Source organism: Lathamus discolor, chromosome 1 (assembly GCF_037157495.1).
Source record: "Lathamus discolor isolate bLatDis1 chromosome 1, bLatDis1.hap1, whole genome shotgun sequence".
NCBI classification, from domain to species: Eukaryota; Metazoa; Chordata; class Aves; order Psittaciformes; family Psittacidae; genus Lathamus; species Lathamus discolor.
In genome coordinates, this window is record NC_088884.1 from 91,579,323 (window position 1) to 91,597,285 (window position 17,963).

General features: G+C 41.9%; 1 protein-coding gene across 10 annotated transcripts in view; it reads left to right on the plus strand.

Annotated features, from left to right (window-relative positions):
• The window catches only part of ANK2 (ankyrin 2), a 242,099-nt gene that overhangs the window by 92,041 nt on the left and 132,095 nt on the right, over positions 1-17,963 (plus strand). For 6 of the 10 annotated variants that reach the window (XM_065686177.1, XM_065686190.1, XM_065686159.1 and 3 more), the window contains exons 2-4: positions 3,680-3,781; positions 14,428-14,526; positions 15,795-15,893. In XM_065686177.1, the coding sequence (XP_065542249.1) occupies positions 3,680-3,781; positions 14,428-14,526; positions 15,795-15,893 (300 nt within the window). Of the gene's footprint in view, positions 1-391; positions 545-3,679; positions 3,782-14,427; positions 14,527-15,794; positions 15,894-17,963 lie in introns of those variants that run through there. The other 4 variants (XM_065686131.1, XM_065686168.1, XM_065686139.1 and 1 more) reach the window with 1 other exon arrangement.

Consider the following 17,963-nt stretch of genomic DNA (forward strand, 5'->3'; position numbering starts at 1 on the left):
GTTTTCCTAATGGTGAAAGACATGGAAAATGTGCTGAAGTTTGCTGAAAGGAATTTAAAAGGAAATATTTTTATCTTGGCATGTAGCACAGTTGTAAGAAGAATTATTTTGATGACATCCATCTGTTGCAGACTAAAATAGGCTGGAAGTGGGGATTGGCCAGTGAGTTCGGAAGGTGTGATAAGTGTGACTTACATAAAGGCATTGAAATTACTTGGGTGACTGAAATAAACTGTTTTGTATTAATAAACTGCATCAGTATTAATAAAGTGAAGGTGGGAGGCTTTTAGGATAGTCTTTTAGGATGTAAAAGAATGGTTTTCACCTGGTGCTCCTGATGGGGAGGGGAAATTAGATGAGGACCACAGCTGGTCAGAGGTGTTTCAGTGCTGGTCCAGCAGCATGCATGCCCTCCTGTGACTCCTTAATCACCTCCCCACAGACTGGGCTTTTACGGTTATTTATCTGCTTTTTGAAACTCACTCCTACTCTATTTACTTATTCTAAGCCTGGAAATTGTTGCTGTCCATGTGCACATTCCAAGGTGCTTGTTCTGTTTAATCACTACTTTTATTGCACTCTATTTTTTTCTCCGGTTATCTGCAGTTGCGTTTACCTCTATGTAGGTTCACATGTGGGTGAATACCAAAAGTATGTGCTGGTTTTCAAATAGCCTATGTAATTTCATGCCATAACTGTGGATAAAGGCAAGTGGGCTGGAGCATTTCATGCTGCCTGGCTTAACAGCACATCCCACATGCTAGTGAGGAAATAAAAACATGATTTTATTTATTTTTAACCTGTAAATGCTAATGGGGCTTTAAATGTTAAAGTATGAATGCAGGCAGTTTAAGAGTGGACATATTTATGACATTATCCTGGATTTAGCATTCAAGGACCGCTTCTTCCAAGCTCAGGATCGGAGCGTCCCAATGAGTAGGAAGTCAAGTAAGGGATCTAGGAGACCGGCGTGGTTAAACAAGGAGCTGCTGGGCAAACTCAAGTGGAAAAGGAGAATCTATGGATTATGGAAGGAGGGGCTGGCCGCTTGGGAGGAATATAGGACAGTTGTTAGAGGATGTAGGGAGGCAATTAGGACAGCTAAGGCCTCCTTGGAACTCAATCTTGCTAGTCGGGTTAAAGACAATAGAAAGGGCTTCTTCAAATACATAGCAAATAAAACTAACACAAGAGGCAATATAGGCCCACTGCTGAACGAAGTGGGTACCCTGGAGACAGAGGATATAAAGAAGGCAGAGGTGCTGAATGCCTTCTTTGCCTCTGTCTTTACTCCTGCAGACTCTCCCCGAGGGCCCCGGATTTCTATAGCCCCAGAAGGAGTCAGGACAAAGGAGGAGTTTGCTTTGGTAGATGAGGATTGGGTTAGGGATCAGCTATGCAAACTGGACATCTGTAAATCGATGGGTCTGGATGGAATGCACCCACGGGTGCTGAGGGAGCTGGCGGAGGTCATTGCTAGGCCACTTTCCATCATCTTTGGTAAGTCGTGGGAAACGGGCGAGGTGCCTGAGGATTGGCGGATGGCAAAGGTCACACCAATCTATAAGAAGGGCAAGAAGGAGGACCCGGGTAATTATAGACCGGTCAGCCTTACCTCCATCCCTGGAAAGATGATGGAACAACTTATTCTTGACTCCATCACTAGGCATATCAAGGATGAGGGGGTCATTAAGAACAGCCAACATGGTTTTATGAGGGGGAAGTCATGTATGACCAACCTTATAGCCTTCTATGAGGAAGTGACTAGGTGGAGGGATGATGGTAGAGCGGTAGATGTAGTTTTTCTTGATTTCAGTAAGGCATTTGATACTGTCTCCCACAGCATCCTCATAGATAAGCTGAGGAAGTGTGGGCTTGACGATCAAGTAGTGAGGTGGATCGAGAACTGGTTGAAAGGAAGAAGGCAGAGAGTTGTGGTCAATGGCGCAGAATCTAGCTGGAGGTCTGTGACTAGTGGAGTTCCTCAGGGGTCGGTGCTGGGACCGGTGCTGTTTAATATTTTCATCAATGACCTGGATGAGGGAACTGAGTGCACCCTCAGCAAGTTTGCTGATGACACAAAACTGGGAGGAGTGGCTGACACACCAGAGGACTGTGCTGCCATTCAGCGAGACCTGGACAGGCTGGAGAGTTGGGCGGGGAGAAACTGGATGAAATTTAACAAGGGCAAGTGTAGAGTCTTGCATCTGGGGAAGAACAACCCCATGTACCAGTACAGGTTGGGGGGTGACCTGCTGGAAAATAGTGAAGGGGAAAGGGACCTGGGGGTCCTGGTGGATAGGAGGATGACCATGAACCAGCAATGTGCTCTTGTGGCCAAGAAGGCAAATGGCATCTTAGGGTGCATTAGAAAGGGAGTGGTTAGTAGGTCAAGAGAGGTTCTCCTCCCCCTCTACTCAGCCTTGGTGAGGCCGCATCTGGAATATTGCGTCCAGTTCTGGGCCCCTCTGTTCAAGAAGGACAGGGAATTGCTTGAAGGAGTCCAGCGCAGAGCCACAAAGATGATTAAGGGAGTGGAACATCTCCCTTATGAGGAGAGGCTGAGGGAGCTGGGTCTCTTTAGCTTGCAAAAGAGGAGACTGAGGGGTGACCTCATCAATGTTTACAAATATGTGAAGGGTAGGTGTCAGGATGATGGAGCTAGGCTTTTTTCAGTGATATCCAGTGATAGGACAAGGGGCAATGGGTGTAAACTGGAGCATAGGAAGTTCCACGTTAACATCAGGAAGAACTTCTTTACTGTAAGAGTGACAGAGCACTGGAACAGGCTGCCCAGGGGGGTTGTGGAGTCTCCTACACTGGAGATATTCAAGGCCCGCCTGGACAAGTTCCTGTGTGATGTACTGTAGGTTACCCTGCTCTTGCAGAGGGGTTGGACTAGATGATCTTTTTAGGTCCCTTCCAACCCTTGGGATTCTGTGATTCTGTGATTCTGTGATTTAGATACTCAGGCTTGGGTGTATGGTTAGAAGCATATTAGCACTTGCAGTGCTGCCTAGTTTGGTGGGACTTCTTTTTTCCTTTAACATGCTCTACTTTGTGTTATAGGTGATAAAATGCATCCATAGGACTGTTTTGCTCTTTGATATTCCTTTTTTCTCCAGCGTGTAACTCTTTTAAGCTAGTGTGTGTGTGTGAATGAATATGCACTATAGCCATGTAATGTTTATGCTAAGTACAAATTCAAGGCCAGTGTGTGTTTTCTTTAGTGCCATGGCTGATAATAGGATTGGTCAATTATTTTCCAGAGTTTTGAGCACATATATATATAAAAATATATATAGATTTACACACATGCGCACACACACACACACACATATTTAAACCCCAGTGGACTATGGCTAGCAGGTTAATGTACTTATTTTTTTTCATGTTGCTGATATTGGTTACTATGATTTCAAGTTTTTTTCTTTGCGTCTTGCTAAATTTTGAACTTCAGCACTATTTTGCTCACTCTGACAGGTCTGCAGTTTTTTTGTGCCACTGTAGCCTTTAATTTGTGTATGCTAATTAATGCAGATATGATGCAAAGTCAGCTTTCTTCACAATTTTGTTCTCCTCCAGAACAAAATATGGAACCCTTTCCTTGGGGATGAAATTGTGCTCTCTTCTAAGCAGAAATTAACTAGAGATTTGTTTTCTTCTTATCTTTCCACAGTCTGACAGCAATGCAAGCTTCCTCCGAGCTGCCAGAGCTGGCAATCTGGACAAAGTAGTGGAATACCTGAAAAGTGGAATAGACATTAACACATGTAATCAGGTAAGATATTTGAAGAGCAGAAGTTCACGAGAGCAGATTGCAAGAATCCCCCCTCAAAACTACTTTTTTCCGGCTAAATTACTTCACACAGATATGTTGATTCACCTCAAGTGATGTTTTCAGTCTTGTTCTTCAGTGGTATCTTTTGACAGGAAACTCATAATGTCTATAAATTATGCTGGTTTTAATAAAGCTTTGTATAAGCCTTTCTGGGCTCCTCTTTCTTGCCTGCTTCCCACAGGTATGAAGAGCTGTTATTGAAGTAACTATAATCAAAGCTTAGGGTATGCTTTGGGAGTCTAATTATGAAGTCTGTAGTGAATTTCTGGTTCTAATGGAAATGTGGAAGTCTGAGGTTTCCCTTGCTAATTTTGTGAGATCTCAGCTGATGAATAAACATTCAGTGGGTGGTACTTCCAGCTGACTAGGTAATTTGTGTCCAAGCAGATGAAAATCTTGTAGCTCACTTGGATTAGCACTGCAATTCTAATTACCCTCAGATGTTTAGAGAGTAGCCATGGCTTTTACCTTGCTTTAGAAAAACATAAACTTAAATATGTTTTTATTACTGGTCAGTCTTATCCATAGCATAGAATCAGAGACTCAAGTAGATTGGAAAAGACCTGTAAGATCAAGTCCAACCATGACCCCAGCACTGCCAAGGCCACCACTAAACCATGTTGCTGAGGGCCTCACCTGCATGGTTTGTAAATGCTTCCAGGGATGGTGATTCCACCACTGCCCTGGGCAGCCTGTTCCAATGCCTGACCAGCATTTCAGTGAAGAAATTATTCCTAATACCAGTCTAAACTTCTCCTGGTGCAGCTTGAGGCCGTTTCGTCTTGTCCTATAACTTGTTACATGGGAGACCGACCCCCACCTCTCTACAACCTCCTTTCAGGTAGTTGTAGAGAATGATAAAGTTCCCCCTTGAGCCTTCTCCAGACTAAAGACCCCCAGTTTCCTCAGCCATTCCCCATCAGACTTTTGCTCCAGACCCTTTACCAGCTCTGTTGCCCTTCTCTGGACCTGCTCTAGCACCTGAATGTCTCTCTTGTAGCGAGGGGCCCAGAACTGAACACAGAAGTCATTTTACATATTGCTAGAAAGAGATACTTAAATTTTCTGCTCAATATACAGCATTCCCTTTCAGGGAAGTTATTACTGCTGTAAAATACCCTGTTAAAGTCTCACCATTGATCTGACATGTATATCGTATTTTAGCTTGGCTGTTTTGTGAGTTGGACATGTAAATGAAATTTCATGTAGCCTAGGGACCTACATTTGCAACATTTATTTAAGTGACTAGTACCATAAAATTTAATAAGACTGTAACTGTAACTTAAAAGAAATATGCAAGTAAGTGTCTGCATCGGTCCTGAAAAATGTCTTGACACTCTGGTGAAATCAATGGCAGTTCTTTGTGGGGGAACATGGAAGCTCAGGCTGTGTGGTGTCCAACTTTGCCCTAATTCTTGGCCAGATTTAATCAAAATTACCACTAACTGGGCAATGGCTATGAATTTTTGAAGTCAAATTGTTTAAAAGTTATTTTTAAACAACATTAAAAATCAGTAAATCATCCAATAGAGATGTTGCATAAACTCTGTTTTGTACCTTGTACGTCATGAGGCTGGCTAAAATTCTAGTGCACCATGTAAGTAGAAACTTCCAAGACTCTTCACCTTCACAGACTACAGTGTCAGGTTCAGCTTGTTGGCAGCAGAGTTTGTTCTGTTTGGCTCCAACAATGGAATTGCTGTATAGAGGAAGAGTTCCTGGTAAAAAGATGCACGTATTCAAGGGAAGTCTGGGGCAGAGAGGGCTGTGAGCATGCTGCCCTGACATAGATTGACAGCGCTGTCTGTCTTGAGCAAGGTTTCTGTGTATAACAACTGTTCATGAAAGGTGTTGTTAATGAGGCATCCCTGGTTATACTCCCATATCATAGAATCATAGAATGGTTTGAGTTGGAAAGTACCTTAAGATCATCTAGTCCCAATTCCCCTGTACATAACAATTATAAGAAAAATTCCTGTGCTTTGGCTACATTTGGGAACAATGTGAGTGTGCCTATGCTATTAAATGACCTGTGTCCCCACCCCCCCCCCCAAGTTTCACCCGAGTCCTGGTTCCCTGATCACTTACGCCATATGTGTATTAGTTGACTCTCAGGTTCCATGTAGCTTAAAGTAGCTGTATTTCTCTGAGATGAGATTAAAAAAAAAAAAAATCTATGTTCTTGGATAGCCCGTGGATTCATGCTATTTCAGGAACTTTCCTCCAGAGAAAACAAAGCATGTAGACACTGTGCCTTTGGGCTGTGGTGCCCCACTGGGAGCAGGAGAAGGCTGAGGCAGGAAGTGGTACATGGGAGGGACCTAGGGTTCCATGAGGAGAGCTGGCCAAGGCAGCTTGTCATCTCTGCTGTGGGCTTGAGCACAGCCCTGACAGAAACCTAGGGTGTGAGGGATAGATTGACGGAGTTTCTTGGTATTCTCAAGATCTCCAAGTCCTGAATTCTGTAGAAAATTATCTGCATGTTCAATTTTTGAAATACATTTAAGTCCTAATTAATGTAATTGAAGTCTGCAGCTAAATGCTAGTCTGAACAAGGCTGGTTTCCTGAACTGGAGCTTTATACTATCCAAACATTATCAATACCACCAAGAAAGCCTCCACAAAAATCCCCACTCCATTTCTGATATTTACATGCTGACATTCAGCCTGGAAAGCCACGCATAATTATGGCCATTATTTATTTTTTTTTAAGAGTAGATGGAAGAATAAGAAAAGAAATAATCTAAAATATTTTGAAATATTACCTTCCCTGCTGGAGAAAAGCTGCAGGTGATGAAGATAGGCATGTGTCAAGTAGAAGTTAGGACACAAAAGGGGAGAGCATTTTGATTGTCTGTGCCAAGGAATTTAGTGATGAGCAGAGTGAGAACTGGTGCTTTGCATGTGCTGCTTATTGAAGACACAGAAGAATCTTGTCTTACTGTCTGGGAGAAAGTTGCCCTTAAAAGAAAATACTTGCTAACCCAGTAAACCTCAAGTTGACCAGCTAAGACAGGGTAAATCTAGTCTCAAGTTCTTGTATTCAAATAAATCTATCAAATTTTATGTCTTGGTTATAGTAACAAAAAGGATCACCCTCAGGACAGAGCCCAGTTAATATGATAATTACTTGGAAACATTACAAGTGCTCTTTTTTCACTGGTCGTATTCTCTTGCTCACTCTGAAAGGAATATGAGAGGGTTGCTGCAAATTTGTCTCCTGAGAAGGTGCTTCCCACCTACAGCTGGCTGGCAAAGCTCTTCTTGCACCGTAAGGTCAAAATCAGAGCCAGATGAATGCTATGAGTAATTTCTCAATAGCTTGAAATAGATGAAGCCTTCCTGGGTGATAGGTTGCAATGCCACAAACTGTCAGAATCTGTGGTTTTACACTGTGATTAAGATCAAAGCTGGACTTATACCTGAGCTTATTAGGGTTAAAAAGCTGGTTGACGAGTGTGCAAAACATAAAAATCCCATAGTAAAGTGACTTAGTTAATTTAACTTGGCATCTGAGTTAACTCAGAAATTTTCTAGACTATGTAAAGTGTTCTGACTTCTTGAAAAGAACTCAAATAGAATAGAACTCGAGTAGAACAACAACAAGCTAAAATAACCCCATCAGATGTATGAATAAAATTAATCTCTAATTTTACCCACGAATAGCTTGCCTCCATGCATTAGCTGATCTGCTCCCTGAAGACAGTGATTACTCTCTGGGAGTTCCCAAGTTCAAAGAAGGAACTCCCTTGCTGCAAATTTGATCCTCATGCCTAGTGAGCCCCATTTATTAGCCTTCACTATCCACTGAGCCATGAGCAGGCCCTTCACTTTCTTGCAAACTCTTGATTCTGGTGTCATATAAAACTGCCTTTGGGTAACTAAGACCCTTAGCTTCCATTTATTAAGCACCACTGATATATTGTAAATTTTACTAGGAGTGAAGTAGACGACTCTTGTAGATGTTAGGGAGTAGTGAATAAGCCTATAGCAGTGAATAAGCTACTGCAGCCTTACAGTTATTCCTCCTCCTCCTCCTTCTTGGGGTTTGAATGAGGTGTCAATGTGGTTGTGTTCCAGCTATCTGAGGGGAAAACCTAGCACACTCTGTGCAAAACACAGGGGGTGTATTTTATTTTTAAGAGTGAGATATCTGAATGCTCTTCCAAAAATGAACCCTTGTTCAAGATTTTTTTTTCTCAGTTTAATGCTATTTTTAGACTAGATCCCATCTCAGAAAACAGTACCTAATGTTTAGAGTAAGCTTTCCTGAACACAGATAGCACAAGATGCTTTCTTCAGTTTTAGCCTTTGTTTCTCACATCCTAAGTTTCACAGAGATCTGTCTTTATAGGAAATCAGAGTATTTGCCCAATTTAACTGTTTCCAAAATCTGATGGAACTTAAAGTTTCTGGATATGCTGAATACAGGGATTAGTTACAATTATTAATACAGTTATATAGTTAATGATTAGTTATTACTTAACTATGCTTTGTTGCATGCTACCTTCATATCAAGTTAAATTAGTATGGAATTGCATACATTAATCTGAATTCAAGCACCATCATCTACTGTGAGAGAATTAGAAATATCAGGGGACAGAATTCACCTGTTTTAAAAAACTTTCCTTTAAAATAAAAATCTAACTGCTGGTATTTTACAGAATGGAAAACTGGTAACCGTTGGAAATGTCTAATTCCTTTAAAGCTATTTCCCTTATGGTATAAACAAAGTTAGTTTAGGACATGGTTGCTGTTTCTGGTTATTAACGTAGTGAGAGAAAACAACTTGCTTTTGAACATTTGCTACTTTGAGTAACAAAGTGGACTTTAATTTTACAGTATGCATTTGTACAGCCCGTAGTTCTAGCAGAAATTAGACCCCAAAATCTGACCAGTGTAAGGGTTCATCAGCTGCATGCTGTGTTTTGAAACACAAGTGGTAATCCAACAGGCAACATAAAGGAATGTTTTCCCATCTTGTCTTTGCAGGCTTGTCAGTTTTCATTGACTTCCTTTTTAGGAAGGAAAACTTTGATGGATTTTGACATTCATTTTGAAGAATTCTGTATTCACAAGGAATGTGTTAAGCCTGCTACCTCAAACAGAACAGGACTCAAATACTACATAATTTTGGATGACCTCTAGCTCCAAAGCTTTATAAAACGTCAGTCGTTTTGGCTTGCTCTTGTTTTGTTGGCTTCTTTGCTTCAGTTACAGGGAGAAAGAGCACCAGCTATTAACTATGTCATCTAGTCCAAATGGAAAGCAGCTAACACGCCCAGCAGTGCTCACTATAGGCTATAAAGCAACGTGAAGGGAGAATTTTCATAATCTGAAATGATTCTTCTCTTTTTCTAAGCATCCACTTTATTTCTTTGTGATATTTTGGGGAAAAACTTAACAAATTGTCAGACTTGGTAAGACCATGCCCAGCTCTCTAGTGTGCACTTTCTCAAATCCTCCTTGAAAAGAAGTTAACCACAGGGGCTTTCTATTTCTTAAAGAGATTTATTTAGACACTGCAGCAACCTTAGGCTGGCATCTATTAAGGAGATGGAGAAAAGTATTTGACTTTAACAAAGTCTATGATACTGCTTTTTATTCTCTGGCTCTGCTTGTGAGTGCAGATGCCTTCTAAGCTCCAGCAAAACATATAAAGGAGTTAGCACAACCATGCAGAGTTAGTCACCATAACTTCTTGATTTTTATGGTGTTTGTAACTTATGCTTTGCTCTTGGCCTGTTAGTGTGTGTATATATATATATGTATATACATATATATATATAAGCCTGTGAACACAGCATCAGCTGAGGGAACTTGGTCAAAGTGTGTCACATTTCATGCTTCAAGAGAATGTTGAAACATTAACAAAACAGATTTATACTATAACAGATAATAGACCATTATATACTGAAGTAACACAAGCAAATACTTACGTGCTTAAAGACTTTTTTTCCCCACTTCCTTCAACCAGTTTCTTTCCCCCATCTACACATTTTCATGTTCCTTATACATCTTACTAAGCCTCACCAGAAAAAGGTGGGTAAAGCTTTCTAGGACCACCAGGTTATGGTCTGTACCTGTCGCAGCTGAGCTTGGAGGAGAGGATGTGAAAACTCCTGCTGTGCCCATATTGCAGCTTTGGTATACAGCTTCTCAGTGAAGCTGCGGCAGTGCTAGAGAGCTGCTGGGGCTGTGTTTTGTCTGTTTAGTCAGTACCACCACTGCAGAAGTGATGCTGGCCGTTGCCTGGCTTGGTGGTCAGACTGCGCTGTCAGAAGTACGTGTGCAGCTTCAGATTAAGTGATTGAGGGACCCGAGCTGCAGAAAAGAGGCTGAGGATAGAAATGCACACAGGACAGGAGAAGCAGAAGCACTTCTGTTAGCAGTGCTGGTTTTGCTGCTTTAAAATGTTCTTTGAACTATAGGTTCATCTGATACTCAGCCAAGAATTTGTCTTTCCACCGAGTCAGTTTGCTTTGGCATAGCACGGTTAGGCAGGAATAAGCCATTACTGCTGCTGGAAGTAACAGTGATCCTATTGATGTCCCGTAAGGAGTAAATGGCACAGCAGGATTGATACCAAACCAGGCAGCAGCTGAAGAACTTTCATTCCATGAAGATCACTCCATGAGGCAACTGAAGGCAAAGGCAGAAGTAGCATGGACTCCCTTGTGTGATTTTCAGACAACAATAGTAAAGTTCAGTGCCTGTATTCTGGGAAAAAAGGGACTAACTTTCGACTGCCTTAGAAAAGGTTGGTGGTTTCAGCAATGTGCAAGAAATCTGTGGGCTTTTCTGGTGTAGTGAAAATATGCAGGTGCTGTGAACAGCAGTGGAATGCGTACTCATTTGTAGCACTCTGCAGGTTATAAAATGCTGATACATCTAGCTCAGTGGCAGAGGAGAGAAAGAACTGAAGGAATTGGGCTCTGCAGGGAAACACTTGAGCCAGGCTTGGAAGGCTTTGTATTATGTTCTTTTATGAGAGTCAGAATTACAGATGAGCCTCTAGAAGAAATGTAGTTATGGTATATATATGCTTTGTGGGCAGGAGCAGTCCCTATGCTATATAGTTTTGCTTGGCTGACAGCTAATTTCATCTCCCTCCCTCCCAACTTTTTGGTAGGCATGGGAGAGAAAAAGGCAAGTGCAGAAGTCTTTGTTGTTCTAAACGACAAGAATCTAGTTGACAGGAACGGGGGAGCTGCACTGATTAAATCTGAGCTTCCGTCATCATAAATAGCAGGGATCAGCTGCGTGGGAAATAATTACAGCATTGGTTCTGATTATGGAGGAACAAAGCTTGCTTTAAGACTTCAGTTGCTCTGGCCCTCAACATATAAAGTGCAGTGTTTGCTTCTGCTTACCCCAGCTTACTTTATTAAAGGAATTACAGAATTTGAATGTCTACACTAGGAGCTGTATTTAGGCTGTAGTTGCTTCCCATAGCCTTTTTATTCGACCTCATGTATTCATTTTATCTTTGTTTTAATGAATTAAGACAGTCATACATTGCAAAGAAATTTACCTAATCTGTGCAACAGTATTAGCATTCAGCTGCTTAATCTGGTATTACTAGATATGTCCCTCAGGGGTCGGTGCTGGGACCGGTGCTGTTTAATATTTTCATCAATGACCTGGATGAGGGAACTGAGTGCACCCTCAGCAAGTTCGCTGATGACACAAAACTGGGAGGAGTGGCTGACACACCAGAAGGCTGTGCTGCCATTCAGCGAGACCTGGACAGGCTGGAGAGTTGGGCGGGGAGAAACTTGATGAAATTTAACAAGGGCAAGTGTAGAGTCTTGCATCTGGGGAAGAACAACCCCATGTACCAGTACAGGTTGGGGGGTGACCTGCTGGAAAGTAGCGAAGGGGAAAGGGACCTGGGGGTCCTGGTGGATAGGAGGATGACCATGAGCCAGCAATGTGCTCTTGTGGCCAAGAAGGCAAATGGCATCTTAGGGTGCATTAGAAAGGGAGTGGTTAGTAGGTCAAGAGAGGTTCTCCTCCCCCTCTACTCAGCCTTGGTGAGGCCGCATCTGGAATATTGCGTCCAGTTCTGGGCCCCTCTGTTCAAGAAGGACAGGGAATTGCTTGAAGGAGTCCAGCGCAGAGCCACAAAGATGATTAAGGGAGTGGAACATCTCCCTTATGAGGAGAGGCTGAGGGAGCTGGGTCTCTTTAGCTTGGAGAAGAGGAGACTGAGGGGTGACCTCATCAATGTTTACAAATATGTAAAGGGTAGGTGTCAGGATGATGGAGCTAGGCTTTTTTCAGTGATATCCAGTGATAGGACAAGGGGCAATGGGTGTAAACTGGAGCATAGGAAGTTCCACGTTAACATCAGGAAGAACTTCTTTACTGTAAGAATGACAGAGCACTGGAACAGGTTGCCCAGGGGGGTTGTGGAGTCTCCTACACTGGAGATATTCAAGACCCGCCTGGACAAGTTCCTGTGTGATGTACTGTAGGTTACCCTGCTCTTGCAGGGGGGTTGGACTAGATGATCTTTTGAGGTCCCTTCCAACCCTTGGGATTCTGTGATTCTGTGATATGTGTCTTAGAGGTATGAATGCAGGTACTGTAAGAGTTTGCTACTGATTAAGCACTGGGACAGCCTCTGCTGTTTGTGGACTTCAGTCTGCTCACAAAGGGTGAAGAGTATTAATGGCATGTTATTAATACAATTAATAATACATTAATAGCAATGCATCAGCTGTGTAAAATTGTAAGGAGTCAATGTTACCCTTCATACTCATAGAAAATGTTGATGACTGAACTGGGGAGATTAGATACAAGACCAGGTCTTTTTTCTCAAGCAGTGAGAAGAACTTGGTGTATTTCCACAAAATACTATTTCAAAGCTTTCAACCACTGTAGGTAGCAATGATGGTTATTTAATACTTAGCTGAGATTAAAAAACAAGGAAAATTAGAGCTTTCTGAGATATTTTCAGTCTACAGAAATTCACTGACGTGCAGTGTTCCTCATCTCAATGATTATGGTCAACCTCACCACATAATTTTGGCTAAGAACTTACCCTTAGTTCAGGACATGGCACTATTGCTACCTCTTGCCTCTGTAGCTTGGAAGCAAGAGTGTTCCTTTGGAATATATAAGGTCTGGTTGCTGCTGCTCCACCCACAGAATGGGATTTGAAACCACATTTCCCATTAATGTTTCCTAACTATCAGGCAGCATAAGGGTATTCTTCTTCTGGCAGGTTATGAATATAGCCTTCCATCAGCTCATAGTTGCACTTCTGAATTTAACCCCAAAGTCTTCCTGTGCTGGTTACACAAATGTAAAATTCAGTGGAGTTACTTCAGAAATGCATTTAGATTGCTGTGTCTGCAGCCATCGGCCCCACTTCCTTTCAATGCCTCCTGTGAAGTGCTGAGTGCTTTGAGATTATACTGGGAATTACAAGCTTGAGCAGCCTCTGTGGGTGGACAAATAAGAGACCAGAAACCTGCTTGTTTATTTTACAACTTAAATGACTATGAAATGCTTAGAGACAAATAAAGTGATAAAAATTACACTGTGCTAAGCTTGCTGCAAGTTACTTAGCTACCTGAGTATTGCTTATGATGCTTGCAGTATGGAAAAGAGGAGAATGCTTGAGGGCAATGGCAGTATCTGTTGCTGTCACCTGCCTGATGTGCCTTGAAAAATACCGTAGGACCGTGAAAAATAGGTTGGCAATTCAGCTACAGCAGACTGTCATTTTTTTCCCTTGAGTGGAATAGGGCTACTAGGAAGGGTATACCTTAGTATACATAGGGTTACTAGGTATGGTTTACATGGCTGGAATTTGTAAGAGATACAAGTATCCTAATTCTACTTCATGTGAAAGGGTTTTAGATGCTAACTTTCTTAGTCTGCTTTTTTTGAAAACTATAGCTCTTTTCGTATTTTCTTTTTCTTTTTGAATGAGATACTGTAACCTCAAAGTTTAGTGAAGACTTGCTCATCCGAAACCAGCTGAGGTAGTAAGTCAAGGATCAATACTATTTGCAAGCCATATCTAACCAGCAACCATTCTGGCCTGCTTGTGCTTCTGCTTTGCTGTTTGATACCAGTTATCCCAGAGGAGAGGAGGAGAATCCAGAGTTCAAGACAGCTACCTTAGCCTGGAATAATCCTGATTGAATAGATACGTTATGTGTAAATTTGGCTAAGTCTTGTGATTTCTCTGTGTTGGTAAAACCTCAGTGGAGCTAGGTAAGGTTACAGTAAAGAGAAGGCAGACACTCAAATGTTGAAATAATGGGCTCCATGGAGATACCCAAGCTAGTAGTGTGGGGTAATGTAAATTATCCAAAAGGAAGGAGTCCCCTATGGATACTTGCAAAATGTGGTTTTTAATGTCTTTGTTGCTGTGAGAAAAATGTCATTGGAGAGTTTTGCTACACTGTGCCTTGGCTTAAATAACTGAAATATCTGACTTATGTAGACAGTCAGCTAAGAGACGTAATAGTAATCCAGCTACTAATCTTCTTCTTATACCAAGGTAAAGTAGGAATGTGTATCTTCAGAACTGATATTTATAATGGATATGGCCCTTGTGCTTACAGAATGGACTCAATGCTCTGCACCTGGCAGCTAAAGAAGGGCATGTGGGACTGGTACAAGAATTACTGGAAAGAGGGTCAGCTGTGGATTCTGCCACCAAGGTAATTCCTGTCTGCCTGTAAGTTTATTCACAAGAAGGAAAAGTCAAATACATGGGAGAAATTTTTTTTTTTAAAGATACCTCGCTGATATTTAAACTGTGATTTCTGTTGTGGCCTGCGAGTCTATGTTCTTTGCTGAAGCTCATGGGTAGTAAATGAAGAGGCAAAGATTATTATTTGTACTATCTTTTTACAGGGGAAGCATTAGAAGTTTTACTAATGCCTTATTTTTCATTATTTCCAATGATAGGTCCCCATTAGAGAGGGAGTGAATATAACTCAAAATATTAGATGCTTTCAAATCTGTGAAAGTTGGACTCCTAGTGTCTAGGTTGGGTGGCTGTTCTCAGCCTTTGTATTTAGTTACCACCACTGTGCTCTCTCATACTTTTTTTTTTTTTTTTTTTTTATGATTTCTGATGCACAGCATCTCCATCAAGGTTAACGCTTGGTCCTTAGCTCAGGGGGCTTCTTGCTGAGCTTGTGATCTTCAGCATTGATGGGAAAACAGAAGTTCCCTCCTTCAAAAACATCCTTAAGGCCCCCCCTCAGAGAAGCTGTTGGTAGAACCATCAGGTTCTAGATAGGTCTTTTGGGGTGTGGTGTGGTTTTAAGAACATTGATTCTTTAATGAAGCCAATTAAATTGTGCTCCCAGGATGAGAGGCTGGCCTGGAAAAAATACAAGGCTCTTAGAAAAGCAGTGGTCTGCTGCTGTTTTGTGAGAGATTATTTTTATTATGCAGTGTATCTCTTAAAGTTAAAACATTTGAAAAAGATGCATTTTCATTTTTATGCCTATTAGAGAAAATTAAAAAGGATTTATCTTCTGCATTTAAGAGGCTGGTTTCTGTTACTTAAAAGTCAGATCTTCCTTTTGGGTCTTGTACTGGGAAATCTCACTTTATGTGTGATTCACAGCTTGTATTTTAGGACTTTCAGATTTCAGCTGCCTTCTGCAGGGCATGATCTCTGGACCTGAATGAAAAAAAAACCTGCTAGCCTGGACTAAACCTTCTAGAAGTTTGTCCTATGCCACAGTCCCATTCCATAATTTCCCTGAAAAGTTATGTTAGGATGTTATTGTTTCACAGCCATTCAAGAAATCATCATGGCTGTAGCTGCCAGTCCTATCCCTGTAATGTTTATGAATATCATAGAACTGTAAGATATAATTGTGCTGAAAAAATGAATGTTCTAAAGAACTGCTGGTTGAAATAATTCCTGAAGAAGGGGTCATGTCTTTTATTTTTTCCCTCCTTATAACAGAAAGGGAATACAGCCCTGCACATTGCATCCTTAGCAGGCCAAGCTGAAGTTGTCAAGGTTCTGGTTAAGGAAGGAGCCAATATTAATGCACAGTCTCAGGTATGATGCCATTTCTTCTTCTCTCTTCTAAATGTTACTTGGTGAGATTTTATAAGATAGATCTGAGATGTTAATCAGTGATTCCAAAGGTCCAAGCCTGACAAATCAATCAAATTGATGCTTATGGAGCATTCACTGGTAAGTAGAATAAAAGTAAATAACAAGTAACCATGTACCATTGATACAGAAACTCACATTGTTGTTGATGGAAATATTTCTGAGACAATTTATTAAAGCACACTAGGAATTTCTAAATGTTTCAAATTGTAAAAATACTGCATTATATCAATAAAGAAGACAGTTTGTGGAAGACTTGATTGATACAGTTGCTTTTCATGGTAATTTGTTGGCTAAACAGTTGCAGAGAGCTTACACCAGGATTCTGAACTCTTACTTTAAGTGATCAGAAAGAATTTTAAAATTTGGAACATACCTTTGAATAGAGGAATTTCACCTTGTCCTGGCAGGCACACCAATTGTAAAGACAGCCCTGTTATTTCCACTGATACGAATCTTGTCTGCCTTTCCCAAATATATTGAAGAGAGTGGTGTTGCAGACACCGACTGATGACCAGTTCTCCTGTCCCTGGTTTCAGGGAGGCTGCAGTGGCAGCTGCCTGCCTGCTGTGGTTTCAGAACTGGAAAGGACATGTGCTGGAGTTGCAGTGAACAACATAATGCAAACTAGCTAGATGATGGTTTGTTTTCATAGAATCACAGAATCACAGAATCACAGAATCCCAAGGGTTGGAAGGGACCTAAAAAGATCATCTAGTCCAACCCCCCTGCAAGAGCAGGGTAACCTACAGTACATCACACAAGAACTTGTCCAGGCGGGCCTTGAATATCTCCAGTGTAGGAGACTCCACAACCCCCCTGGGCAACCTGTTCCAGTGCTCTGTCACTCTTACAGTAAAGAAGTTCTTCCTGATGTTAACGTGGAACTTCCTATGCTCCAGTTTACACCCATTGCCCCTTGTCCTATCACTGGATATCACTGAAAAAAGCCTAGCTCCATCATCCTGACACCTACCCTTTACATATTTGTAAACATTGATGAGGTCACCCCTCAGTCTCCTCTTCTCCAAGCTAAAGAGACCCAGCTCCCTCAGCCTCTCCTCATAAGGGAGATGTTCCACTCCCTTAATCATCTTTGTGGCTCTGCGCTGGACTCCTTCAAGCAATTCCCTGTCCTTCTTGAACAGAGGGGCCCAGAACTGGACGCAATATTCCAGATGCGGCCTCACCAAGGCTGAGTAGAGGGGGAGGAGAACCTCTCTTGACCTACTGGTTTGGGTCTGAAGGGACCTTAAAGCTCATCCAGTTCCTGCGATGGGCAGGGACACCTTCCACTAGACCAGGTTGCTCCAAGCCCCATCCAACCTGGCCTTGAATACTGCCGGGGATGGGGCAGACACAGCTTCTCTGGGCAACCTGTGTGCCAGGTCCTCACCACCCTCACAGGGAAGAACTTCCTCCTAATACCTAATCTACATCTCTCCTCTGTCAGTTTAAAGCCATTCCCTCTTGTCCTCTTATAAAAAGTCCCTTTTCAGCTTTCTTGTAGCCCCTTTAGGCACTGGAAAACTGTTACATGGCCTCCCCAGAGCCTTCTCCTCTCCAGGCTGAACAAGCCCAACTGTCTCAGCCTGTCTTCATAGGAGAGGCTCTCCAGCCCCAGAGCATCTTTGTGGCTTCCTCTGGGCCACAAATGACAGTTTTTCAAGCTAACTGTCTCTATCTCCTCTGCCCTGTCAAACAGGCACATTATTAGCACCATGGAATAACTGACCACATTATTCTAACACATATTTGAGACATATTATTTCCTCTGTCTAGGATTAGGAATAATTTATCAAAGGAATAATTAGGTCAATGTTTGTAAATGCTACCTTAACAATGGCAACTGTAGCTATGAGGAACTGAACATATGGTACAGATGAGGACTATATGTGATAAAGAACCTGCATCTTTTTGAAGCATCTAGTCAGCTTGTGACATTCTTCAAGTAAATCATAGAGCTAACAGTGTTCTAACTGAGTCCTAGTGCACCATTCAATGACTACAGAT